Genomic DNA, 27,553 nt, shown 5'->3' with positions numbered 1-27,553 from the left:
GGGCCCCAAGGCCATCCCCTCCACCCCAGCTGCCATCGGGCATTCCTTGAGTCCCCTACACACCTAAGGGGCTCCGCTCCTGCCACTTCCTCTCCCTAGAACACTCTACTCCCCTCTCCATTTCTCCAGTCAACACCAATGTGCCCTTCATGCCTCAGCTCAAATGTCATTTCCTCAGGAAGTCTTCCCTAGCCCTCCTCCTTCCAATCTAAATTAGGACCCCCTATTATACATGCATCCCATCTCTTCCCTTTTAAACTTCACAGCACTGGTTGGTGTTCGTTTTGTTTTTATTAACGTCTGTCTCTGGGCTACACAGAAAGCTCCCCAAGGACAGGAACTGTGTTCACCTTGTTCAGTCTATACCCCCAGTGCCTAAGCACACAGAATGGGTAAGTGACAGAATGAATGAGAAGTGTCCAGGCCTTTCTAAAACACCAGAGCCAGTGAACTACAGCCTGAGGGCCTATCCAGCCTACTGCCTATTTTTACACAGCTACAAGCCAAGAAAGGTCTCTATGTTTTCAGATGGCTGAAAAAAAAAACCCAAAAGAACAGTATTTTGTGGCGTGTGAAAATTACATGAAATTCAAATTCCAGAATCCATAAACAAAAATTATGGGAACACAGCTACACTCATTCTACAGTTGTTTCTGTACTATAACAGCAGAGCAGAGTAGTCACAGAGATGGCACTGATGGAAGACCTAAAATATTTACTACATGGCCTTTTACATAAAACATTCACCCACTGCTACAACAGTGTCCTCAGAGTCAAGACTGTGGGCATGAAATACAAGAGACCTGAAAATGAAGGACCGACGGTAATCCGTCTTTTGAACCCCTGATGCCTGTCATATTTACTGGGCATTCCTTGAATGGCAGGCACCTCCATGACATGTGGTGAGAATGTCATTTAATACATTTGAGAATTCTGGCTGATCACTTCTAAAGGGCTGGAGCTCACACCAAAACCAGCGCTTACTGGGTAATGACCTTCTACTCATTCGTTGAACAAACGTCTGCCTGGGCACCTACTTTGTGCAGGTGCTGTTCTGGGAGGGCAAGGATGCAAACAGCAGTGCTTAGAGCCTCATGAGCAGGAAATAGTGTGGAGGTCACACTACCATGAGGCCTGTGTGACAAGACAGTGGGAGACAGAAAGCCACGGCGACATCACACCTGTGAGACTATACCTGCCTTTAAGAAACTTACTCATTGGGATGCCACGAAAAATCCATGGAAAGTCAGGTCTCGATAAAAGATTTAAATAACATTTCAAGACCCCTGAGCGGACGCCCCAGGGAAGAACAGCTTAGCAGAGCCATTTAGCCAAGAAGGCTGGTTCACCACATCTATTTTGTACTGCACACACTATGATTACCCAAGCTAGCAAATGTTTGTCATTAAGCTGAGAGCAGTTTCAACACCAGAGAATGTGCATCCTTCCCACAAAAGTGCGTTAAGAATAGGGATGCATGGTTGTTCCGTTACGTGCGACTCAGAAACCAACATACACGTCCATTTGTGCACCATATGCCTTCAAGAAAGGGAGGAGAGGGAGCAGAGTGCATCTGCTGACAGTCTGATGATGCTCCTTGCTCCAGGGACCGTGGAGATCTGGCAGAGCAGGGTCATTCAAGCTTTACCCCCAGTCAGTCACATGCTCTCTCTTCCCTAAGTGCCAGCTCACTCCAGAACGGTCTCCTGTGCCTCAGATCCCAGGAAAGCTCAGTGAGAAGCCTCCAGCACCTCTACACACACACACACACACACACACACACACACACACACACACACACACACACACACACACACACAGAGGAAGCATCAGTTTCTGTCTGTTGTAGCAGTTTCCAAATGTCTAGTAACAGGTACCATACATCCTGGTAAAGAATCGGTAGGTAAAAACGTTCCTGGTGCTTTCATTCTGCATGAAAAGGACAGAAATCAAATGCAGTAAGGGAAAAACCACTACATCTTATCTAATCCCAAACCACTGAAATCCAAAGCAAAAAAAAAAAAAGGGAGACTTGTCAAAACTGATAATAGAATTAGATACTTGGCATTTTGGACACTCACTGTTCCCAGAGTCTCTACTAGCCAAGAGCATCTAAGTCTATCTTCAAGATCTCAGACAAATCACATCCCCTCTCCGGCCTCCATTCCCTCATCTGTAAAATAAGGTCCACATCCCTAAGTTTATGAATAGAAAAGCCTACCAAGAAATTCCAATATCAGCTTTCATTAAGACTCAAGCGGTAAAACATTTTGGAAAACTTCAACAAAACCACAGCTCCTCCAGAGAAGGCAGAAAGTCACTTTAAAATAAGAACCATATGATAATACAATAAGCAAATTGCTTATTTTTTTTTTCTTTTTAACCCGTCAAAAGAAATGGTATCTATAAAATTATATATAACTAGCTGAAGCTTGAGCAGGGTTTAATCCTCACTAGCCTACAATCCCCCTTAGAAATCAGGGTCTGCCCTACCGCTGAGCAGCCCTAAAGGGAAGCATTAAAGCTTATGGGAGTCAGTTCTTAGATCTGAAAGGTGAAAAGGAAGATAAATTGCTAATTTCCACTTTTACCACCATAAAATTTTTACGCCCACAATTCAGAAGGAATTACTGTACAATAAAATTCATCCTTTTGGGGGCTTCCCTGGTGGAGCAGTGGTTAAGAATCCGCCTGCCAATGCAGGGGACACGGGTTCCAGCCCTGGTCTGGGAAGATCCCACATACCACGGAGCAACTAAGCCTATGCGCCACAACTACTGAGCCTGCGCTCTAGAGCCCACAAGCCACGACTACTGAGCCCACACACCACAACTACTGAAGCCCGTGCACCTAGAGCCCGTGCTCCGCGACAAGAGAAGCCACCACAATGTGAAGCCCGCGCACCGCAACAAAGAGTATCCCCCGCTCGCCGCAACTAGAGAAAGCCCCCACGCAACAACGAAGACACAGTGCAGCCAAAAATAAAATAAATAAAATAAATTTTTTAGAAATTAAAAAATTTAAATTAAAATTTAAAAAATCCTTCTTAAAACACACCCCTACTCTGAAACCTTACATTTTGACTGTTCCCTTCCTTTGAAAAGGCTTGCCTGTGTTTCCATTTCCATTGTTTTTATAAAGCAAACCCTTTGTCTCGGGCATGCTGCCTTATTCTGTGACTAATTCAACTTTACATACCAAAATATTCCATAGTCAGTAACCTACATGAAAATCAATTTCTTTTTTTTAAAGAAATATTCTGAACATACAAAAAGACAGACAGAATAATATAACAAACACCACCTAATGCTAGAAATAAAACACTGCAAAGACACTAGAACCCCCCTGAGCACCCATTCCCACTCACGTTCCCCTCTCTTCCCAAGTGGGAACCACCATCCTGAATCCAGGGCTCATCACGCCCACACAGCTCTCCCACTCCCCATGCAGCATATGTGTTTGCATGATCTTCTTAGTCTTTACATGAATGGTACCTCTGTATGCAATCAATCTGTAACTTTGTTTTTCTTTCTCAATTTTATGTTTATGAGAGTCATCCATGTTGACACCTAGAGCTCTCATTCCTTTATGTTCACGGCTGCATAATATTCCATTATATGAATGTACTACCTAATTGGCCAAAGACACCACTTGTTGTTTCATATGGCTGCCATGTAGTGCCTACTCTGTGCCAGCTATTTTCCAGAATTCTCAAAACTAACCAATGAGGAAGGTAAGATTCCCATTAGACTGAAGAGGAAACTGGGACAGAGAGGTGGTATAGTTTGCTCAACACCTGTGAGTGGCAGATTCAGGCCACAAGTTCAAGTCAATCCAAGTCTAAAGCCACACTCCTGACACTGCATCTTGCAGCCCCACTTAGGTAGATACCTCCATCATTCAAAAAATTTTAATGAAAAAACCTGATGGAAGGCTCCAAAGTCATTTGAGAAAATCTGAAACAGGATGCTCTATTTTCTGTTTTAACAAACAATTCCACAGGAAATTCAGCTGTACACAGGGACAGTCCATATATACAGTGAGGACAAGCCTTTCTTTGGCAAAAGTCCCTGTGTACTTGCTCAGATCACTCCCAAGTTTACACCAATGCTTTCTAAGTAAGCCTGAGTTGAACTGCAACTCTGCTTGGCTTCCTTTGGAGAAAAAGGCTGTCTGCACCCACTTAAAGAAGGGATGGAAGAGCCTAAAAGAACACAGTAATCAGACTCTGCCTGAAACAGCAGGAACTGAGCTGACAAAGCTCTAAAAACGACCTGGGGAGCAGCTCCAACTGTTGCTGGCTTCGGAGATCCTGGGAACAGCCCTGTGCTCACAAGGCCAAGGGCGTCAGGCTCAGCCCACTCTGCTCTCCACTTGGCGAGCTTTGCAGAGTTTTCATACAGCCCAGCCCAGCCCTGCTGCTCTGGAGAAAGCCCAGCTTGTAATACAGAAGAGAAGCGAGAGAGAGGAGTGAGGGTGGAGGCTCACAGGAACCAGGCAGGGAAGGAGGCTGGGAGAGAGACCCAACTCCAGGCCAGGGCCCAGACGCCCAGGTGCTGGAAGCAGGAGGGCCCCTAGGAGATAATGGGATGCCCCAAGGACAGGGAAGGCTTCTCAGCACCAGAATCAGGACTTCTGACTCTAGTCTCATGCTTCTACACACTGTGTAGAAAAAAGATTACGGAAGCCTCAAATGGGCAAGGCAGAACTGGTTGAAGCAAACGTTTCCCTCCTCTCCCAGCCAAAATACAGAGCAAGCAAACAGTCTCTGCTACTTACTGTCTGTGTGACCTTAGCTGGAGTGTCTCTGCCCACTGTGGAGGAGACTGCAGTGGATTATCTTTTAAGGGCCCTGCCAACTCTGACTCTCTCGGTCTATAGCCCTGAATGCAGTAACACTTAGGAGAGGTCAGAGTATATTTCTTATAATTCCAACACCCCCACGAAGTAGATACTACTGCTATCCCCATTTTACAGAAGAGGCAGCTGAAGAGGGTAATAACTTACCCAAGGGCGGGAAGCCTACAGTAATGAATGCCTGGGAGGGTTACACAGGACATCCACAGGACAGGGGTGGGGAGGGGAAGGGAGGTGGACAGAGAAGGGCCCGAGGCAAGGCACAGAGGGAGATAACGGCTCAAGGGACTGAGTAGCCCCCAGCCACTCTGGCCTAAACCCAGGTAAAGGGCTTGAGATGGGGACGGGGACAGAGTCTGAGGAAGAAGTGGGGAAAGAAAGACAGAAGGGCTTTAGAGAAAGGAGGGTATGCAAAAAGTTAGATGGTCAGAGGAGCTAGGCTGAGCTGGGCATCGGGGGCAGCCCCAGAGGCTAGGCAGGGGGAGCAGGGGAAGGGCGTGTGGGCGGGTTCCCGGGAGGCGGGTGCGGGGCTGCGGGGCGCGCTGTCCCACCTTGAGCACCGTGACGGCTCCCGCGCTGTGCACCTGGAAGTGAGCGGGCGTCTCCGCGCCGGGCTCGGCCGCCTCGTCGGGGCCCGTGTAGCTGAAGCAGGCGTCCGCGATGTCCAGGTGGCCGAGGGGCTGCGCGTCCTGCGGGTTCTTGAAATAGTAGAGGTAGCAGCGGCGCGCGTCGAACACGAACCAGCGGCTGCGGTAGCCACGCAGCGGGCCCTTGCCCGACAGCTTCTGCAGGTAGCCGCACAGCCGCGCTGGCTCCCGCCCCGGCCCTGCCCCAGGCTCCGCCGCGGCCCCCGGGGCCGCGCCCTCGCCAGTACTACCGTCCTCCGCCCGGGCCCCGGGGCCCAGCATCGCCAGCCCACGCTCCAACCGCCAGCGCCGCGGCCCCCAGCGCTTCGGCGCCGCAGCTGAGCCCCCACCCTTCAACCCCGCCGCTCCGCACGGCTGGCGGGCGCGCAAAGCAGCCTGGGACTTGTAGTCCCGCCCCCTCCCGCCCCCGCCCGCCCCCAGGAGCGCCTGCCCGCACCCGGGGCGGTCCCGCAGGCGCCCCAGAGGCTGGTGCGGAAGAGTCACCCCTGGCCTCTGTTCCTTTGTGTAACCTGGGGCTCGAAACCTCGCGCTGCCGGGCTGAAACATTGTTCTATTTCTTTATGGGAGTGTGGGTACTTGGAACACGCATTTCTCAAAATTCATCAGGGGTCCCCTTAAAACTGTACATTTCACTCTATGTAAATTATACCTCACTAAAAAACTTTATTTTTAAATCTTTGCCCTGCCAGATTCACAGGCTAGTATTACAAAAATGAGAGAGCCTATTGCTTGGCGCTGAGTGGGTGCTCAGTAAATGTTTATAGAATGCGTGAATGAAAGCCAAAGCACTTCCCACCTCTCCAGACCTCAGTTCGTTCACCGATTTCAACAAATATTTACTGAACGCCTTGTATGTGCCAGGTACAGTTCCAGACACTGGAGGACACAGCAGTGAACAAGCCAATCATTTCCCTGCCCTCATGGAGATAATAGTCTAGTAAGGGAGAGAGAGAATACAAACTACATAAAGAAGACAGATAAATATATACTGTGTTGTATACACGCTGTGATGAAATTTTAAAAAGGACTACCACTTAAATAGCATGTATTACTTACCAGTGCTTTGTATATTAACTCATTTGAATTCTCACAATAACTTCAAGAGGCAAGTGCCATTGTTTCGCAATTAAGCAAAGTAAGAGGATGGCGGGATGTAGGGCAGGAGTGGCAGGCTACGTTCCAGAGGGTCAGGGAGGCCCCTCTGAGGAGGTGGCATGGAGCAGAGACCTGGATGATGTGAGGGAATGAGCCGTGGAAAGATGTGGGGGAGAAGCAAATACAAAAGTTCACTTTACTTGAAGAAAAAAGGAAGGTCATAGCTACGTTTGTGAAAGGGCCAAATCAAAACAATATCTCATCTTCGTTTTGCATGTTTTCACACAGACACACTAACAGACGCAGGTGGAAAATCGAGCTTTCTGAAATGGACATGGATACCAAATTACACTGCTTACTTGGAGACAGGTAGCAAGAGTGAGCTTACCCCGCCAGCCAACCAGCTACGGGCTCTCTGTTAGCTGCCACATGACCACCCCTTTCCCCAGGGTCCGTCAAGAATCTGGCTGGCTGGCCACAGCAAGGACACCTCTACCTTAGTGCCCTTTGGTTCTCTTTGAATGCAGACTGATGGAATTTGTTTCCTAGCTCTGCCACTAACCAGAGGTGTGACTTTGGGCAATTTATTTTACCTCTCTGAGCCTCAGTCTCTTCATCTATAAAATGGGGACAATATAAGTAGCTACTTCATACCATTGTTCTTGTAAGGATTACAAGATCATGTAAAAGTGCTTACATAGTAAGCACTCAGTATATCAATTATTATTATTATACAGTTAGCATTGATGTTCTTTGAAATCAGCAGGTTCGGAGAGGGGGCTCTAGCAGCCCCAACACATGGGAGGCCAGAGAATGCACTGCAGAGATGGGATGGGCCACCCTCAGGAGTGAGGGAACCATGTTTAATTGGGGCCTTGCCATGGGCAAGAGGGGCTGTGATTAGTTGGCTTATGGGGAAGGCAGCCAGGGTGGGAGGTGACCGGGAAATCCTATGGAAAGGGGAAGAGCTGGGAGAACTGAGACTGCAGTACACAGCTACACACAGGAGGTATACAGGAGGCCACAGGGCCACAGGGCGGGAGTGGGGTACAGCCCACCTCCGCCCTCAGCTCTGTCAGTGAGTTGTGCAAAAGTAGGGGTGACCAGAGACTGTCGACTGAGAGGACAGAACTAAACCCTGTGGGGTATCTGGTAGAGGCAGATACCTGCTAGGCAGGAGGAAAGCATCCTTCACGGGTGGCAGGAGTGAGCGCCCCACCCTGGGCAAGAGTTTGGCCTGGCTGGCCGGGTCTGGGCAGATGGTACTAGACAAGAGAGCTTTGCCGTCCCTCCCAGAGCTGGTGTCTGTGCTTCTCAGTGGGCAAGCTGGCCTCAAGCCTGACCCTCCTGCACTTGAACTTCCACTCTCTCCCTGTCATTTTAACATGCTCGCAGGCCCTCCCCTCTTCCTTATGGAGGCCACACCCCATATCATATCAAACATATTAAAATGCTCCACATCCCATAATAAACATAATTTTTGCTCTAAAAATGTTTGAAGGAATTTCTAGAATTATGCGCTGGATAGTATCTGACTACGAGGAATTCATTTTAATTTACGTTTGGCTACCATATCTTGGCAGTAATCATGTCTATTGGGAATCCTGGCTGAGTGAGAAAAAACCCAACCTATAAATTGTTTTCAAAGGGAGTGACATTTTTATGATAACTATGAAGTTGACATAATGTTACACTTTGTAGACATTTAATGAAATATTTATCAATTTTGATTTTCCTCTTTTTCTTGGGTTTTGCAGCCAATGTCCTTTTCTTAGGCTACAAACATTTCCTAGGCCCCTTGAAAGCTGGCAGACCCGGCTGCTGGACCTACACTATCTACTGATAAAAACTCTATATCTAAACTCTCCTGGTCCTTTGCCAGGCTCTGGCCAGGCCCAGAATGTGGCATTCTGAGGAGGCTGCTCAGCCACAAGCCCAGAGACCCCAGTGAGAAAAGGCAAAATGTGGAGGCCTCAAAGCCGGTGGCAACCTCTCAGCAGAGGCCTCTGGAGGGCCCCACGTCTCTGCAGAGCCAAGCAGAAGAGGCTCAAGGCTCCAGGACAGACCCCAACACCCTCTGGATCCTCCAGACTTCTCCCAGGCCCCCCTGCCCTGCCAGTTCTCTCCTGGCCACCCTGGGATGCCGGTTATTTCATAGCAAATCCTGCATTGTGTCACCCCCCATTCCTAAAGCTACAAGCTGAAGGGGGCTGGACAGTGAACCTTCATCTCGTCTCTCTTAACACCTCTCTCCAACTTTATTTTGGACAAATTTTTATATTTTATGTAAAATGCTAAACAAATGCAGCTTCAGTTTCCACTCTTTTCTAACCAGATCACCCCCATCCAGGCCCTCCTACATGGACTTTCTGGGCCTGCCCCTGGTGGTTCCTAATTCTTTGGCACCCTTCTTTGATGGCTTATTGACATTTTGCAGTTTCCAAAGTCTCTTAGATTAAAGGTCAATGTCCTGTGGTCAGACGCCAGCTTTACACAGCCTACATGCCTTCCCCCGTGTCCAGTACGGGTGAGCTTGGTGCCAGAGGGTCTGCCCTGCCTGCCCATGTGAGCCCCTGCCCCCTCGAGCCTCTCAGGAACCAGCGACCAGAAGGAAATGGCCAACCCAGGAGGAAGTGGCTGCTGTTTACTAAAAAGAGGAAATTTGAGCAGTGAACTTGGTCCCACATGGCCAGCCTCTGGGCGAACCCCAGGGAACACAGAACCAGTGACTCATCCTACTCCAGTTTCCCCAGAGATGGACAGGGGGAGAGGCCTCTGAGGAAGCACCCAGCCACATTGCCTTTGCATCTCTCAGATCCCAGGGGACAGAGCTGGCTAAGACACCAACCTGCCACAGGAGGAGCCCACAATCCCGTGGGGAGCCCAGAGAGGAACGTAGACCTTACCACCTGATATGCTGTGTGTCCTTTGGTGTGTCTGTGCCCTCTCTGGGCTGCAGTTTCCCACCTATTCCACGAGGGAATGGATGGCAAGGTGATCTCCAAGAGCCCTGCCCCACCTGCTCTGAAATGGATCAGTGGCGTGAGGCAGCTGTGAGGGCCTGTGGTCATTCTCCCTGTAGCTCCCCAGGCCAGCAGAGGCTCTGTTTTTTTGAGCCTCCATGCTCAAAGGTCTCTTGATTCTTCCAGTCATTACAACCGACCTAACCCTTCCCTTCAGAGCGCTATGTCATCCTGCAGGCCTGGCAGCCCACTCTGGTCAGTGCAAGCATTACCACTTTGCAACTTCCCCTGCCCTGCTGGAGAAGCTGCCTTAACCCTCCTGCCACACACAGATGGCACCAGTGGAGGCCTTCCGTGCCTGAGGCAGAGAGGACTGGCAGAGCTGGCTCCATTTTCAGGGGGTTGGGGTGACACAGTGCAACCTTGGTGGGGACTTGCTCAACCCGGAGCACATCTGGAGGAAGTTGGCCTGGATGGGGAGGGTACTAGAGTTCATGGGGCAAGGCTGGTGTACTGGAGCTGTGAATGGGCGGAGCTCAGGAGGGTGGCAGAGGGAAAAGGGAAAGCCAGACCATCTTCATAGCGGAAGCTGCACTGACCAGGGTGAACAGCTCCCACAGGGAAACCCCTACCACCACCAGGGAGAGGGCTGTCCACGTGCTTCCACACAGCCCTGCACCACGCTGCCTGCCCTCTGGCTGTTGGGGGGGACGGTTTCCCAAATAAAGGAGGGGCTGTGTGACATTAGGTGGATCACCCAGTCTTCCGTTGCCTCGGTTTCCTCATCTATAGAATGGGGCATAATAATAGCATTTACCTCCTAGAGCTGTTGTGAGGCTTAAACGAGATAACAAATGCCAAGCATTTGACACAGCCCCTGATGGGTGGTAAGGCCTCAGAATGGTAGCTGATTCATTTAGTAAACGTCCCCAGCCCCTCCTCTTTGCCTCCGCCTGGTGTTGAGTAATGCTGAAACTCCAAAAAGGAGTGGGCCTGGCCCCTGCTGCAGGAAGCTCTTGGTCTAGGCAGGTGGGGGAGCTTCAGACAGGGGAGCCCCCCAAGGGAACCCTCTCGGCCTAGATTTGCCATCTCCAGCTTCCAGGAGGCCTCATTTCCCTACCAAATTGGCAGGCAAATCTACACACCTGTGGTTCTCTTTCCTGGAGGGAAGGCATCTGGGGTGCTGGGCAAGCTCCCAGCCCCGGGACCAGGTAGCCAGGGCTCAGATAGGTAGAGGCTTGGGTGTCCCTGGGAACTGATGGGGGCGTGGAAAGCTTGCAGGGGCTGCGTGTGAGGCCCGCCTAGGAGTTAGGGAAAGCCACATTGCCCAGGAAGCAGGTGAGAACTGGACCCCAGGGGAGGCAGTGGGGCTGTAGCTGCAGAGGCCCCGTCCTTTCTGGTTACTGTCCTGTTTCTGGGCCTGGCACTGTGCCCAGGACACTGTAAGCCCTTCTGCCTTCCCCACTCACCTTTCCCAGGGGCCCTCTTGCGGTCCCCTTCCCAGGATCCCCATCCCTCAGCCAAACTTGAGCTCAGATTCTTCCTCCCTGCTCACGCAAGCGCTGGGACTGCAGCCTCCACTGTGAGGCCCAGCCTGGGAGGTGGGGGCATTTTCATTGAAGTCTTGAAGAGATGCTGTTCTGATGATAGAAGTTTAGACATCATCCTGGTTGGGTAAAGGGGTTTCCAAAGGCGTTTAAAAGGCGCTCGTGCAAGCAAAGCAATAAGGAGACAAGACCTTGGAGGGAAGGTCCCAGAAAGCAGTCAGGATGTGATAATGGGCAGTGAGGACACCCAGAAAGAGCTGATCTTGGAGTGAAGAGGAGAATGTTTTAAGATTTATTTTGTATTTTGAATATATTGACAAAATATTTATTAATTTTGATTCAAGGCATTTTTTAGGGACTTATAGAATTTGAGTAGCAAGGAAAGGAGCCCCAGGCAGGGGAGATGTCAAGAGCAAAGGCATGGAAGGCAGATGCAGCATATTTACTAGGAACCGCTGTGGGACACCCAGGTTCTGGTCCCAGCCCTGCCACTGACTTACTCTTTGTCTCAAGCAGGCCATTTCCAGTCCTGAGTCTCAATTTCCCATCTTTACAATGGGGACAAATGGAGACAGTAATGCTACCTCGTCTACCTGTTATAAAGAGGAAAGGCAATCATATGTATGTATTTGAAGTGTTTGGCACATGATAGGGGCTCAACATCGTTATAGATCTACTGTGGGCCTCCATTTCCCAGCTGTGAAGTGAGGGGAGGGGAGACGGGGACAGGACTAAGGGAGGGGCAGCCGCAGCTGTCCAAGCTGTCAGGTGTGCCAGGACCCGTGGCGGCCATCTGGCCTCCAAGAAACTATAGAACAAGAGTTCCAACATATGGTCCTTGGCCCCTGATCTTCCCAACAGGCCCTAAACTGATCCCTACATACCCGTCCCTTCTTTAGTTCTCATGAGCAGACAGCATGTAATTTTGTAGATTTTCATTTTTGCATGGGACTCAGAACTACTCACTGGTGAGGCCAGATAATCTATAGAGAAATAAATTTACGTCTTGTTCTTGCTGCTAAAACTGAGAGGTACAACCGATGGGGGAACGCCTCTGATCTGAGGGGTGAGTTCCCTTTCCTCCGGGGTTGTCAGGACCCCACAGTCCCAGAGCAGGGGTATTCTGTGGAGTAGGTGGGGCTGGCAGTGTTCTTAAGACCATGGTAGGTCTAAGGCACTCTTGCTTTTGGAGTCTGCATCTCACTATGTAGCAAATAAATAAATGAATAAATTTAATGACACATCCACATTTGAAATTTTAAAATTATATACAATATAATATTAATATTATATATAGTATTAATTAACATTACATATATATTATATATGACATAATATTCTAGATATCTTATGTATAATACTATATATAATTTTTCTTTTCTTTGAACTTTTTAGAAATGATTACTTTTATGATTTTCCTTTGGAATGACTTGGCTTTGAGAATTCATTTAATTGACAATTGGTAACAATCTGTTGGCAGTTTTCCTGAACACTTGGAGATTCTTGTGAGGTAAGACAATCTGACCTCCAAACCATTTTCAGATATGATGAAACTTTTATGAATACTAAATGAAGCGGATGCAACAATATATTGTATAGACATTTATTATGCATTTGTTGTGATTTTGCAGTTTTCTCCTTTTGGACTTTGGAGCCAATAGTGGTAGAGTTGTTTTGTTGTTGGTGTTGTTTTTCAGGTCTCAGACTTTTTTTTTGAGTTGTGAGTTAAGTTTTATTTGGGGCAAAATGAGAACTATAGCCCGGGAGACAGCATTTCAGATAGCTCTGAGAAACTGCTCCAAAGGGGTAGGGGGGGAGGTCAGTATATACATGATTTTGGTGAACGGTGGTATGTGCAGCCCATTTTTGCAGAGACTTGCTGCTGATCACGAGGAGCAGATGTCACCAATAATGATTTTAGTGCTTTTCTAGACACTAGGAGATGCAAGAATTGGGCTCATAAAATCTTCTGAAAATATCTGGCCATCTGAAGGATTGTTGTGCCAGTTTTTCCCAGTGCCCAGAGGGCCTCTTTCCAGCCCTTGTAAAGTTCTCAGTACCTGGCCATTGTCCTGTGAATGAAACAGAGCTGCCTGTTTGGTGGGAAGACATCTGTAGGGAGCATCTCTGGGTACTGCCCTCCTACCCCAACAGCCATGATCTATAGGTGAAAAGGTGAGCTTGCTCAGTGACATCAAGGGGCCGAAAGAGTCACGGTAAAATTGCTGACCTCTCTGAGTCAGCATCAGCCCCCTCCCAGTTTTTCTTGCAAGCTGGGGGCCCCCAAATGTCTGAGCTTGGATATATTATTTATTCGTCTATTCGTTCATTCAATATTTCCTGAGCATAAATGACTACAACCCCTAAAGAAGGCAATTTGGCAACATCTATCAAAATGACAAATGTAAATACCCTTTTGACTGAGCGATCTCTCTTCTGGGAATGTGTTCCATGGATGTACCCACTCTTATGTTTAATCAAATCTGTATAAGGTCATTCACTGCTGCATTGTTGGAAATATAAACACACTGGAAACAACCCAAATGCTCGTCAGTAGGGGACTGGTTACAAAGATTATGGTGCAGCCATGCAGCTGTAACAAAAAGAATGACATCCCTCTATGTACTCTTATGAAAGGAACTCTAAGATATATTACTAAATAGTTTTACAAAGCAAGGTGCAGAACACTGCATAGGATTCTACCCTTATACAACAAAGGGAGGAAAATAAGCATATACATATTTACTTGAATATGCATAAAGAAACCCAGGAAGAACATTCAAGAAATGAATAACAGCGGTTCCTTGTGGGAAAGAGATGGAACTGGGTAGATGGGGGTTAATGCCTAGAAGGAGAACGTTTTTACTTATACCTTTTTTACACTTTTTATTTTTAAAAACCATGTGGATGGATCACGAATTTGAATGATAATTTAAAATATACCAGGACTTCCCTGGTGGTCCAGTGGTTAGAACTCCACCTTCCAGTGCAGGGGGTACCAGTTCGATCCCTGGTTGGGGAGCTAAGATCCCACATGCCTCACGACCAAAAAACCAAAACATAAAACAGAAGCAATATTGTAACAAATTCAATAAAGACTAACAAAAAATGGTCCACATCAAAAAAATAAAATAAAATAAAATGTACCTATTGAGCATCTAACTGTGCCAAGCACTATTCTAGGGACAGAATACAGTGGAGAATAAGGCAGACAATCTGATAAAAAAGAAATGGGATCATTCATTCTCCACTCACTACCATTGTGGAACAAATTCTAATGGAATAACTAACTAAGGGGCACGAAAATGCAGTGTTCCTAAACTAAAATGAACATATGACTAGAATTTACTGAAAAGCCCACTTTGGCATTCTACCCAGGAGGTTGGCTGCCAGCAGCACTTGGCCATGTACTATGTTCCCACTGCACAGGCTCAAGAAAGAAGGAATGGCAGCGTTAGTGCTGGGGTTCTGGCCATACTCAGTGGGTTTTGGAAAGACACTGACCCTGAGCATCTTTCTGGAGAAATCTGAGTGCTCTCCTCCTGAGAAGGTATGCCAGACTGAGCATCCTCGGGAGAGAGTAATTTAATGGATAATCCATTACCATCTATTGGTCCTACAGGAGAAGCATGACCTTGATGAAGAACCTAGGACAAGGAAATTTTGATGAGACAGACAGAGACTTAGAATTCTGGGGACTTCCCAGCAGGGGGATTGACTTGGAGCTGGGGCTGATGTTTATTGCATGTGCACCATGCCTCCCCACCACTCCCTTGCATCGGATCAGCTCACTGGATCCCCAAACCCTACCAGGTGCACACTTTTTCTCCCTTTCATTTTTACAGATGAGAAACTGAGACACAGCAAAGTGAAGTACCTCCTCCAAACTCACAAAGCTGGCAAAGGGGGAGCCAGGATTCTTAAGTCGCTTAGTCTGACTGCAGAGCCTGAAACCTCTTAGTTCCTCTCTGGACACCTCTGGGCACCCAGGGTTGGAGAAGGAGGACGGGGCTGCTCCAGGGTCCTCTCTCTGTCCCAAGACCCAGCCCTTAGTAGTTGAGCACAGGTGATGAACTGAACAGTGGGATGTGGAACACTGTCAGAGAAAACCCATCCCCAGTCTTTCACAGAGTTCTCTTGATGCCTGCAAAGCTGGCTTCAACCCCTCCTCACCCCCATTTCCTCTGAGTATAAATATAGACTCTCCTTTATTTGCCTGACCTTGGAATCTTCACATCTGTCCTGCAGCCATCCTGGGCTCCCCCTTCCAGTACACAAAACCTTTGTCTTCTTATGCAAATGGCCAGGTTCTGCTCATAAAAGTGCCCCACCTAAAAGGGAGGTGGAGAGAGAACACCTCATGGAAAATTGTAGAAACAGGTTTCTTTGTATTTGAAGGCCTTCAAGACCTCATGTTGGCAGCAAACCAACTCTGGGTCAGACCCCAGCTTCCTTGGCCTTTTTTGGGCCATGGACCTCTTTGGTATCTGGTAAAGCTCATGAACTTTTTCTCAGAATAATATTTTTAAATGCACGAAATAAAGTACATAGAATTACTGTGGAAATCAATCATATTGAAATAAGCTTATCTAAATATCTGTGATGTAGTAATACGATGTGCTTCTTTATTAGCATGTTAAATATCAAGATCCAGCTTTGGGTCTAATTATTATAATTTTGGGGTAATGAGCAAAATCAATATCTCAGGATGTCTGCAGCAGCTGTAATGTGATATGAAAATATCTGTGATTTCCTTTGGTGACAAAGTCACAGGTGTTACGAACACGAATAAGATTTGTTCTCTGCACTCACCATGGAAGGAAATGCTGAATTTCAGTTAGAGATTGGGGAAGATAAAGGTGTAATCCACTCCTACACCTCCCCCACCCCATATTAGGAAATTCCAGTCCTTTCTAGTTTGGCCCTGGGGTTTCCATTATGACCCCAGTATATCCCTGGCTTACATCTGTGACAGGAAGACCATTTCGCAAGTATGTGAATCCTTCTCGGTGTCCCCTGGCTGGAGTTGATTCCTCTCTGTCAAGGCTGGAAATTTTTATAAAAGTGATGTTCCCGGTAGCTGACCCTCGGGAACACTTGCTATGTGCCCGTGGGCCTGTCCTGTAGTATTTCACTCCATCGACAGGTGAGGCAAGTGGATGCCCTGCAATCCTTTTTACAGAGGTGGAAAATGAGTCTCAAAGACAGGGAATGAGCTGTCCAGGTTGAGGTTGCAGGAATGCCTCATGCCCTGACCTTTCCTCTAAATCATATGTATCACACACTTGCCATTGGTATTTTGATTTTGATTTGAGAATGACCATGATGAAATTATAATAATAATAGTAATAACAAAAATAGTTACCAATAGGGGAGGACCCACTGTATTTCCGAGTCATTACATCATCATCATCATCACCATAAGTAATAGCTAATGCTGATAGCTTACGTTCCAAACTCTGTTCTGAAGACTTAATGCATTTTACCTTCCAAACAACAGGTCGTGTTCTTCCTCCCTGTTTCAAAGATGATGACACTGAAGACCAGAAAAATTAAGCCATTTGCTCAAGGTCCCATAGCTGGTGAGCTGGAACTGGAACCAAAGAAATATGTCTGTAGCGTCCTCATTTTTTACAAATGAGCTGTTTTGTTGAAGTAGAACATATACATAGAAAAATGCATAGATCATGAGCACAGAGCTCAGTGAATTTTCACAAAGTGAACACACTCATCTAACACACCACCCAGATCAGGAAATAGAACATGATCAGCACCTAGCAGCTCCTCACCCTTTCCTGGTCGTCATACACTCCCCAAGGTAAACACTGTCCTAACTGCTATTGGTATTGGTCAGTTCTGCCTGTTTTGGAATTTATATATATGTTCCCTCATTCTTAACCATTATGCTGTCTCGTTTACTTGTCATAATGACCCTAGAGTCTAGAAAGTAGCTTTTTAAAAATTATTCCCATTCTACAGATGAAGAAATTGAGCTATCTGCAACCACTTAGAAACCGCCTTGAGGCCTGTGTCAGTGTGATGGAAGCGGAATTCTAACCCAGATCCTTGGGGTTGACTGTTTGCAACATCCCCTGCCTCACTGTCAACCGAGCCTGGATTTCTGCTGTGAAACTCGGGAACACGTTAGAGATTCAGGGATGTTTGCGTGAACAAATATCCTGGGCCCTCACTGGTGCAGTGCTTCCTCTCAAAAGCCTTATGGCAGCCCTTCTAGGGGACCCATCTACTCCAGAGGGCTCTTCCTCCAGCCACATGAGCTTCTGGGTTGCTTTTCAGGATCTCCAGCAGAGTCCCACCTCATAGTCTTTGTACTTGCTCTTCCCTCTGCTGGGAGCAGCATCTCTTCCCCCAGGTACCTGCCTGGCATTCTCTTTCACTGTTCCAGTGGCACCTCCTGAGCAAGGCTTCCCCCAACCCTGACTCCCTACCTGACCCCCTATCTAAATAACACAATCCGTGCTCTCTTCTTCCACTCCCTTTTCCTTGGAGTGCTTATTACCCTTGACCCCATATTCTATATATGTATTTGTTTATTATCTGTCTCCTTCCACTAGAACATATGTGCCATGAGGCAAAATGCCATTTTGGTTGCTGCTTTTTTCCCAGGGCCCAGATGTACGTGGCACACAGTAGACAATAAATCTTGAGTGGAAAGAGGAATTAATCAGCACGGAACTTCACCAAGATACAAGTGGCCGCCATGAAGGAAGGATAAGTAGAATTTAAATTCACCACTTTGCTAACAGTGGCAGTGCCTGGACTTTAGCCAGAGTCTGGTCTTTAGCTGAGACAAAGACCGGAGGTTGGGCGAAGGGGCCAAACCCAGTGGGGCAGCTCATCTGTTAGCCAGGAAGTCAGGGATCCCTCTCCTGCCCCTCTCTGACTGCTAATGTGACCCTCCCCCAATGTCCCCAGACAGCCAAGGTGCCCCGCCTCAGAGCATCAGAGAGGAGAACCAGCCGCATATTGTCAGAGGTGACAATAGGGCTCCTGTGTGCCGCGGGTGGTTGGAGAGGGCATGGACTCAGGCAAGTGAGCCGGGGTGCCCACAGATATAGAGGCATACGGGTGGTCGGGGCTCTGCTTCCACATCAGTGCTCGCTAGAATGGAGGGCCACCTGAGGCAGTTCAGCCTGGTCAGGGGGCCCGAGGGGGCCGGGGACAGCCAGGCCCTGGCTAAGCTGCAGGAGCTGGCCCTGATGTGGTTCACGGAGACGCAGGCCCCCTTCATTTTGCAGAATGGAGCCCTGCCCCCCTGGTTTCACGGATTCATCACCCGCAAGTAAGGCTGCCCCTATCCATGTGCCCAGCGTGGCTCCTAGCCCCCCAGGGCCGAGGGGCTAGCCCCTTTCCCTGGGCTAGGCGGGGACCCCAGAAAGCAGTGGGTGGGGGAACAGACTGAGGAATGCCGAGTTCTCTGACAGCCGCTTCTGTGGGCAAGGTGGGCGAAGGCACTGGCCCCGGCTCTGAGTGTAGGGCTGGGATGGCTGGGGCTGTCAGGCAGCCAGAGAAACAGAGAGGAGCGGGCTGGAGAAGGATGCATTCAGAACAGCTCCGGATAACCCGATGAATTACTAGGGGGACTGTTTCATTCATCATCCAAACCAGAGCACTGTTAGTAAGAGGACTTAACTAGGAGAACTGTTCTAAGTGGGGACTCTCCCAGGCGAACCTGGATATAGAGTTACTCTAGGAATACGGGCCAAGATGTGGAGGCTGGCTTTCTGATTGGGCTGGATCTCCAAGCTGCCAAAGCACTAGCTGAAGGAATGACAAATGCAGCCACTCATTAGGTCCTCCTGGCCCAGCACCTGGCGTTGAAGCAGGCAGATTCACGGGCGTTGACGTGTACTGTAACACAGGGCCCTCTGCTCTGTTGAAATTCTTACTTTTTGAGTAAGGGGCTCCAGGTTTTCATGTAGTACTGACCCCTGCAAAATTTGTAGCTGGTCCCGCATAGAGCAGGCACTCAGCAAGTATTTGGTGAATAAGTGGGTGAGGAAATATCTGGTCTATGTACTGCCAAATCAGAAGAAAGCTGGAATTTCCACCACGCCTCCAAAATCCATGGCATCATTTAGAACTATCCGTAGCTGCCTGAGGCTGAAGGGGACATGCCAGGGAAGGGGATGAGAACCTATGAGTTGCCATTGTGGTCAGGCTCCAGACATACCAACGCCTTCTCCCTGCAGAAACTACTGTGTAGTACACACCCTGCACAACTGTACACAGCAGTCCTGAGGCAAGGATCCCACAAACCTAAAAATCTCCAGCTCTATGGATTCCTTCTTGCTGCAGGGACATTCAGGTGGGGAGGGTCAGTGGCTGCTGTGCCTGATGGCGAGGCAGTAGTGGGGGGTGTGTGTGTGTGTATGTGACCTCGGGCTTCCAACCCAGCCAGCCCCAGACTGAGTCTTCCACAGAACCAGACGAAAGTCTGAGGGAGTCCTCTATAAAGGGTTGGAGATCGGTGCACTGGGTCTGGGGCATGGCTGGCAGGGACTCTGAGGCTGGTCTAAGTCAGGCTGCTCCTGCTGTTGTGGGGACCCAGCCCCAGCTAATGGCATGTCCTCTGCCCAGGCAGACAGAGCAGCTGCTCAGGGACAAAGCTCTTGGCTCCTTCCTAATCCGCCTCAGCGACCGGGCCACCGGCTACATCTTGTCCTACAGGTAAGAAAGGAAGCCCTCTGCAAAGGGCAGGCGGGCTCTGGCTCCACAAGCCAGACTTGCAGATAAGCTTGGAATCTCCACCAGCCCACACTGCTGGGCTTTCCCTGGGCCCTGACTCCCTCACTCCCTCAGTCATCCGTCCGTGTCCATCAGACATTTTCTAACCAGCAGCAGCCATACACTAGGATGAAGCACCCACCTTCAAGGGGGTGAGTTGGTGGGGGGCAGGGGAGAACCTCCTCCTGATGGGAGGCTGGGGAAGGCTTCACAGAGGTGGATTTTGAGGACAGGATAGAAGGAAGAACAGCAACTTGCTGGGCAGAAAAAGAGGTGTGATTGGGGTTTAGGAAGGCCTTTCCAGTAGATTGAACTGCATATGCAAAAGAACAGAGACAGGGCAGACTAAGGTGTTGGGAGCCACAAGTTGCCAGGTGCAGAAGGACACATGGTCCCAGTGGAGCAATGCCTGGAGAGGAAGGCCGGGGGCAGCTCAGGACGGCCTTGGATGTCTGGCTATGTCTGTAGACAATGAAGGGTCATCTGGTCAGACTTAGGTTTTGCAAGGATACTTCAGGCAGCCTATGGAAGGAGGACTCAAGACAGGTGCTGGAGGTGTGGGGGCAGTGGGGACCACTGAGGGGTGAGGTCTGGGCTAGATGAGGAAGCTTGGGCTAGGGTAAGGCAGTGGGCATGGAGAAGAGGAGACAAGATGTCCAGGATGAAGTCAGAGGTGGCGACGTCAGAGCCTGTAGGTTGGGTGGGGGGAGGCAGAAAAAGGAAGAAGTTCCCTCCCCCACCACTAGTTAGGGAGGGAGGGAGGCTGGGGCTCCAGGGCAAATCTCAAGGGCCTCAGATTCAGATTCAAAATTATCATCTGTTCAGATTGCCCCAGTTCTAGTTCTGATCTTGAGCATGTCACTTTGCCTCTCCGCACCTACATTTCCTCATCTGTAAAATGGGTATATTGCATAGGATTGTTGAATGGGTTTGATGAGTTTATACATTTAAAAGTGCTTGGTACAGTGTCTGGAACATAGTAAATAAATAAATGTTAGTCATTATTAAAATAGTTATTGTTATTCTATGTGCCAGGTATGGTCCTCAGCACTTTGAAATACACAAACTCGGCAGTTTTCAAATGTCTTTTCAGCATCAGGGCTTTTGTTTTCCAAACATGATCTTAGGTGGAGTGCCAGCTTATTAAAGAGATCAAAGTGGGGCTGCACAAAGATATACAAATAGCCCAGTGGAATCCAGAAACAGTCCCCCACATTTGGTTACCTGATTTGCAACAGAGGCGCCACTGCAATTCAGCGGGGGGGAGGGCGGGGGTCGCGGCGGGGGGAGGAGTATGGGGAGGCTGGTTTTTTCAATAAGTGGTACAGGAGCAATTGGATATCCAAATGGAAAAAAATGACCCCCACCTCACACCATACATAAAAATTAATTCTAGATGGTTCACAGACCCAAGTGAGAAAAGCACAAGAAAACACAGGAAAAGAAAACATAGGAAATATTCTTCATGACTTTGAGACAGGCAAAGATTTCTTAAACGAGACACAAGAGTACTGACCATAAAAGAGAAGGTTAACAAATTGGATTTCTTTAAAATTAAGAACTTTTGTGAATCAGAAGATACCATTCAGTGAATAAAAGGACAAGCCGCAGTGCTGGAGAGGTTTTGTATTGTAATACATACACCTAATAAAAGACTCATGTCCAGACTATATGAAGAACTCCTGCAAATCAGCAAGACAAAGATGACACAGGCAAAATAAAGGCACTTCCTAAAAGAGGGTCCAAAAGGACAGTGAGCTGGTGTTCAGCAGCGTTAGCAATCCGGGAAATAGAAACTAAAACCACAATGAATGGCTACAGTGGAAAGACAGAGGCCACCTAATAGTTGGTGAAGATGCAGAGCAGCTGTAACTCTCATACTTGGCAATGATTTTAGAAAACAATTCGGCATAATCTACTAAAGCTAAACATACATGTATCCCTCACCCAGTTCTCCTTCCTGGGATATTCTCAATAGCAATGAATACATATATTCAGCAAAAGCCATGTACGAGAATGTCCAGAGCAGCTTTATTTATCATTGCCCAGATGTGGCAATAATCTAAATGTCCATCAGCAGAATGGATAAATTGTGGATTTAATTAAATGGAATACTACCTATCAATGGGGGGAAAAAAGGAAGCTAATTCTACCTAGACATGAATCAATCTCAAAGATATAATGTTGCGTGAAAGAAGCCAGACACAGAGAAGAAATACTGTATGATTCCATTTAGGTGAAATTCCATAACAAGCAAAACTGATCCATGGTGATGGGGGTCAGAGTGGTGGCTACGTTTGACTGGAAGGGGCCACGAGGGAGTCTTCTGGGGAGCCGGAAAATGTTTGGTTCTGCTCTAAGCGGTGGTTACCTGGGAATGTTCATATGTGGAAGTTCATCGAGCTGCACACTTAGGACGTGTGCACTTCACTGTGTTTACGTTACCCTTCCATAAAAAAGGAAAATGAAGAGGGTGGGACTTTACAGGCTGGCGTGGAGATGGGAGCTGGAACTCCATCTTTTCGGCCTGGGTGGGATTTGGGTGAGATGAGGAAGGCTGAGTTGTGCAAGTGTGGGCTCGGACCTCATCTTTTACGCCTTAGATATTTTGCTCATCATGGATATTTTGGTATTAATTTTGATTTTCTAAAATATTGCATTATTAGTTATCTTGATTACTGAGTTTTGTGGCATCCCTTTAAATTTGCATCCATGCTCCAAGCTGAGTGCCTCACTCCCCCTTAACCCCGGCCCTGGCCCTTTCCTCCCTGACTGACGTGCGGGGGTGGGGGTAGGGTGCGCGTTGAAAAACCGCTCCCCATCACCTGCAAGGCTGTGTTTGCTGGATGTCAACTTCCACCTTATAGAGGAGCACGTCAAGGCCCAAGTGGGCAGCATGGCCCTGGGTCAGCTCCGGCCCTGGGCCAAGGCAGGGCTGCCAGCTGTCAGCAGCCCCAGGCCACAAGTGCTTGTGTTGCAGGGGCAGTGACCGCTGCCGGCATTTTGTCATCAACCAGCTCCAAAACCGGCGCTACCTCATCTCAGGGGACACCCAGAGCCACGGCACCCTGGCTGAGCTCGTGCGCCATTACCAGGAGGTGCAGTTTGAGCCCTTCGGGGAGACCCTGGCTGCTGCCTGCCCCCGGGTAGGTACCTCTCTTCCCCGGGGGGCGTGGGGTGGGGCAGGGTGCCCGGGTCAGGGGTGTCCACCACTCGACCACATGTCTTTCCTTGCCTTCCCTATTTCCTGCCACCCAGGGGCACTCAGTGCAGGGTCATGATCCCTATTTGAGAAGGGGAGATGGAGGAAGCATTCTACCTGAGGTCAGGGACCTGGTGGGAATGTTTCAATCTCTGGCCAGCAGTCTCTGGCAGGAGGCTAGAGGCTGGCCAGGGGTGTATGACCACACACCTGCTGTGTCCCCACCGCCTCCAGCTAGAGAACAGTGATCTATATGACGCCATCACCCTGGGCCTCCATCAGACCAATCTGGGCCTGGAAAACCCGCCTGCTGCAGTGTCCCCCACGGTGGTCCCAGACAAGGCTGCCAGCTCCTGCCCCTCTCCAAAGCCCCAGGTCTCCTTCCTCTACAAAAAGAAGAGCCTGGATGCAAGTCCCTGGAACCTCCCCAAGGAAGAAAGCATGGAGGTGAGGAGGATTCTGGGCTACCCAGAGTCAGGGTTGCTAGACCAGGAATGTGGGTGCCACGTCCACCATCAGGCCCAGAGAGGCCACACTGGCCATCCCCTCAGGCTGTGGAGGGTGAGTGCCAGGCCCAGAGAGGAGCGGCCCAGCTTGGAATTACCCAGTGGTTCACCCATGCTGTGGCCTGCCTCTGGCCGGTGGATTTGGTTCAAACCTTGGCTTGGCCTTTCTAGCTGAGTGACTTTGGACAAGTCACATAACCTCTCTGAGCCTCAGTTTACCAATCTTGAGGTTCCTGTGAGGCTTGAATGAGGGAATGGATATGAAATGTCAGAAAAATCCCTTTGTAAACTGTAGAGTGGGATACCTGTGAGTCAATACTTTATTTTCCTCCACAGCAACTCACAGGAAGGACTCACAGAAATTTTTCTTAATATATATCAGATCACAGCGAGGGCTTCTCCTCATGTTTAAAATAAAATCTGAAATCTTCACCAGGGTCCACAAGAGCCTCACCAAGTGCCCTGCTACCTGTCCCCCTTCTTCACTTTTCTCTAACCTCATTGGCCTTTGGATCTCCCTGGAACACATCAACCTCGTTCCCACCTCAGGGCCCTTGCTCTTGCTGTACCCACTGCCTGGAATGCTCTTCCCACCAGACATCTGCATGGCTTCTACTCTCACTGCATTCCATTCTCTGCTTAAATGTCATTTCCTCAGAGAGGACCACCTAAACGATAGAAAATATCCCCTCTCCTACCAGCCTTTCTCCCTATCCCATTACTCTGCTTTGTTCTTCTTCATAGTACTGATCGTGAGCTGACAGTATATTATCTTGTGATATATTATTGTATCATATATTACATCAACCACATTAAACTATACAACAGAGCAGTATGTTGCCCATCTCCAGGTTAGAATGTAAACTCCCAAGAGGTGGTCTTGCTCATCACTGAGCCCTTGGCACCTAGGATGGTGTCTACACAGTGCTTACTAAATATTTGTTGAATAAATACACAATTGATGGACTTGGGGGTGGACCATTCTGAAGGGGAAGGGAGCAGTGAGTGGGTGGGCTCAGGGGGCTCTGAGGGACCACCACTCTTGGGGGGAGAGGAGCAGGGCAGGATGATCTTGGGTGGGAGGTAGATTTCGTGACCCCTGGCCTTGAATGCCAACATAAGGACCATACTCAGAGTCCTAGAGCATGAAGCTGGCAGGGACCCCGAATGTCAACCAACCCCTGCACGTAACCGTCAGGTAAACTGAGCCCAAGACAAGGGGCCTCAGCTTCTCTGAGAAACCTGCAGTTTACCAGAAGGCAACTTAGTGACAGGCTAACCTCTAAGAGGTTCTGTCGTTCTCTCCCCAGGCCCCCGTCAAGGTGCCTCCCCTCCCGGAGAGGAGTGCTTCCCTTCTGGACGAGTCTTTTGGAGGCCCCCACAACATCATCTATGCAGACCTGAGAAGGATGAACCAGGCACGGCTAGGCCGGGGCACAGATGTGTCTGGCAGGCAGGGGCCAGTCCCAGCCAGCAGCCAGGCCTTCTCCCCAGGCAAGGAGGCCCTGAGGAGACTCTCAGATGGAAGCCGGAACAAGCCTGATGGCCCGGGACCTGCCCTCTCTGGGGTGAGCCCAGACCACGGCCCTAGAGTGTCTCCCACTTCTTGGGGCCTTCTCCTGCCCCCCAGTTCTGAGGCTCTAGGATCCTCAGCTGCTACCTGGAGTCAGGGGTCTCCAAAACTGAGCCGTTCTGCAGACATCTATGAGCTCATCTGGGCAGAAGGCCTCCTAGAGGAGGCCAGGGATGTGCCAGACCAAGAAGGCAGCAGTACCTACGAGCCGATCACAGTCTGCTGGGGTGGCCCAGCCAGGCCCCCCTAGCCTGGAGCAAGTCCCACATATAGCAAGCTTTCAGGGTCCACAGACTGTGGCTATGAGAGGATATTGGGGGCCCTGGAGCTCCCAGAGCCCAGGAACACCTATGAACAAATCCCGGCAGCCAGGAGCAAGGAGACTGGACGGACACATAAGGGGGGCTCCATGGGTGGGGTGATACGAGGGACCTGTGGCCCTCAGGCATGGGCAGGTCAGGTCACTGCCACTGCCCAGAACTTTCCAGCCCTAACTTCTGCTTAGAGATGGTGGGAGAGGCAGATGTTAGGTTTGGATGTAAGATGGAGGCTTCCAGGCCCTTCTGATGTCTTTCTCTGTGGCAGACTAGGACTCCTGTCCCTCCCTCTTGGCCACTGCAAGCGTCTCAGAGCCTCAGAGAGGTGGACAAGGGCCCTGGCTCCAGGTCTGACTTGCCTTGGCCCTTTTCATGGCTCAGCCACTCCCTAGCTATGTGGCTTTGGGCAAGATAGTTTCCCCCACAACTAAGACTGCCAGATTTAGCAAGATAAAATACAAGACGCCCAGTTAATTTGAATTTCAGATAAACAATGAGTAATTTTTTTAAGCGTAACTATGTCCCCAATAGTGCAATTATTCCTCATTTATCTGAAGTTCAAATTTAAGCGGGCATCCTGTATTCTTATTTAGCATCTACCCAGGATCTCCATTTCCTCATCTGTAAAATGGGCTGGTCCTATGGATGTGTCCAGGGGCGGCTGCCCAGGAGGTGAAGCTAGACATCCTTATGTGCTCAGGACACAGCCCAGAGATGGCTGTCAGTGAGCAGCTGTTATTCCTGGGGATTTCTGATAAGAAAGGAGAAAAGGGGAAGCAGGGATCAGGAGGGCAGAGGGAGGTGGTCAGGATTCCCAGAGAGGCAGAGGAACCCTCCTGGACCCTCAGCCCCAGCGTATTTGCCTACGCCTGGAGCCGATGAGCTGGGAGAGCCCACTCCCCGAGGGCACAGCCTCAGGCCTCGGGCACGTGCAGACCTCCTCTTCCGCTTGAACAGCAAAACCCCGAGCTCCCAGGTGAAAGGCCTTCACCAGAAGCTCTGCCAGCTCCTCCCGCAGGGAAGGGCTGTGCCCACGCACCCCAGGACAGGGAGCTCGCCTGGTGCAAGGCTGCCTCTGAGGTCCTGACGCCTGGGACCACAGATCCTGCCTGCAGACAGCCCTTCTAAGAACCACAGAAGCCACAACCCATGTCTGCTCTTCCTCTAGCTGCAAAGTCCTTCCGGTCCCTGGTGGCGCCATGTACATCCCCACCCCCATTCTCCCTAGGGCACGGCTGGGGCAGACAGCGCTGGGGTTGGGGACCCCAGGGGACCCAGTGAGGGAAGGGGGGACTTGGCCTTTCTTCTCCACTTTCCCCTAGCCTCCTTAGCCAGAGAGGGCGAATCCTTCATCCAAACCAGAGGACTGGAGTGGAATTTCTGGCACTGAGAGGGGTGGTGGAACAACTATCAATATTCCAACCTGGCCTTTCGCCAGCCTTGAGCCCCAGCCCCCAGTTGCTGCCAAGGGATGCTCTGAGCCTGGCTCTCCCCTCCCTGTCCAGGGACCCAGGCTCTAGCATCTTCTCCCTCCTTGCAGCCTGACAAGCTCCGGAGGCTCTTCTTCACAGACAAGAAGCACAAATCCTGAGGAGGCTTGGCTTTCTGAAGCTCACCAGCGGGTTTCCCGGTATCTGGGCTATGCCAGGGCTTACTGGGAAGCTCTCAGCTTGCTTGAAGGTACCCCTTGCACCCTCAGATCGAACCAGCCTGCTCTGGAACAAGGCTCCGAGACAGCCTAGGGGACAGGATGGGAGGGGACCTTCCAGCTGCCTGCAGCTCAGGGCTGCGCCCTGCTTCCCCAGTGCCTCCCACCCATCCAGAGGAAATCAAGGCCCGAGAGGAGTGGGGACTGGCCAAAGGTCACCCGTATTTCTAAGATGAGCAGGCTGGGCCTGGACGGATTGACCGTGCTGACCTCCCACCACTGAACACTTACTGAGCGCGGGGCAGGCCCTGTGGCAGCGCTGGCATTTTCCTGACTGACCTAGTGATGTCATTCAGTTGCTCTTGAGACCAACCAGTCCCCCTCCTCGTGGCCCCATCAGCAGAAAGGAGGGAAGGCCCAGGGCCACATCCCTGCTCCTGCCCCAGGGGG

The 27,553-nt window shown here is 49.6% G+C and overlaps 2 protein-coding genes across 8 annotated transcripts in view; one reads left to right on the top strand and one right to left on the bottom strand.

The window, feature by feature from the left end:
- Positions 1-5,836, bottom strand: part of TBC1D2B (TBC1 domain family member 2B) — an 87,171-nt gene extending 81,335 nt beyond the window's left edge. For 3 of the 7 annotated variants that reach the window (XM_067755423.1, XM_067755343.1, XM_067755353.1), the window contains exon 1: positions 5,409-5,836. In XM_067755423.1, coding sequence (XP_067611524.1) covers positions 5,409-5,765 — 357 coding nt within the window. In that variant the 5' untranslated portion in view covers positions 5,766-5,836. Of the gene's footprint in view, positions 1-4,274; positions 4,296-4,779; positions 4,895-5,408 lie in introns of those variants that run through there. The other 4 variants (XM_067755385.1, XM_067755375.1, XM_067755402.1 and 1 more) reach the window with 4 other exon arrangements.
- On the top strand, positions 5,095-25,997 carry SH2D7 (SH2 domain containing 7). The gene is given in 8 exon segments (XM_067755520.1): positions 5,095-5,180; positions 12,505-12,619; positions 16,610-16,691; positions 17,737-18,412; positions 19,711-19,800; positions 22,838-23,003; positions 23,294-23,506; positions 24,876-25,997. Coding segments are annotated over 5 exon segments (1,413 nt in total). The 5' UTR covers positions 5,095-5,180; positions 12,505-12,619; positions 16,610-16,691; positions 17,737-18,236; the 3' UTR covers positions 25,644-25,997.
- The last annotated feature ends 1,556 nt before the right edge of the window (positions 25,998-27,553 follow it).

Source organism: Pseudorca crassidens, chromosome 1 (genome assembly GCF_039906515.1).
Source record: "Pseudorca crassidens isolate mPseCra1 chromosome 1, mPseCra1.hap1, whole genome shotgun sequence".
NCBI lineage: Eukaryota > Metazoa > Chordata > Mammalia > Artiodactyla > Delphinidae > Pseudorca > Pseudorca crassidens.
The sequence above is the reverse complement of the archived record's forward strand: the minus strand, read 5'-3'. Positions and strand labels throughout refer to the sequence as shown.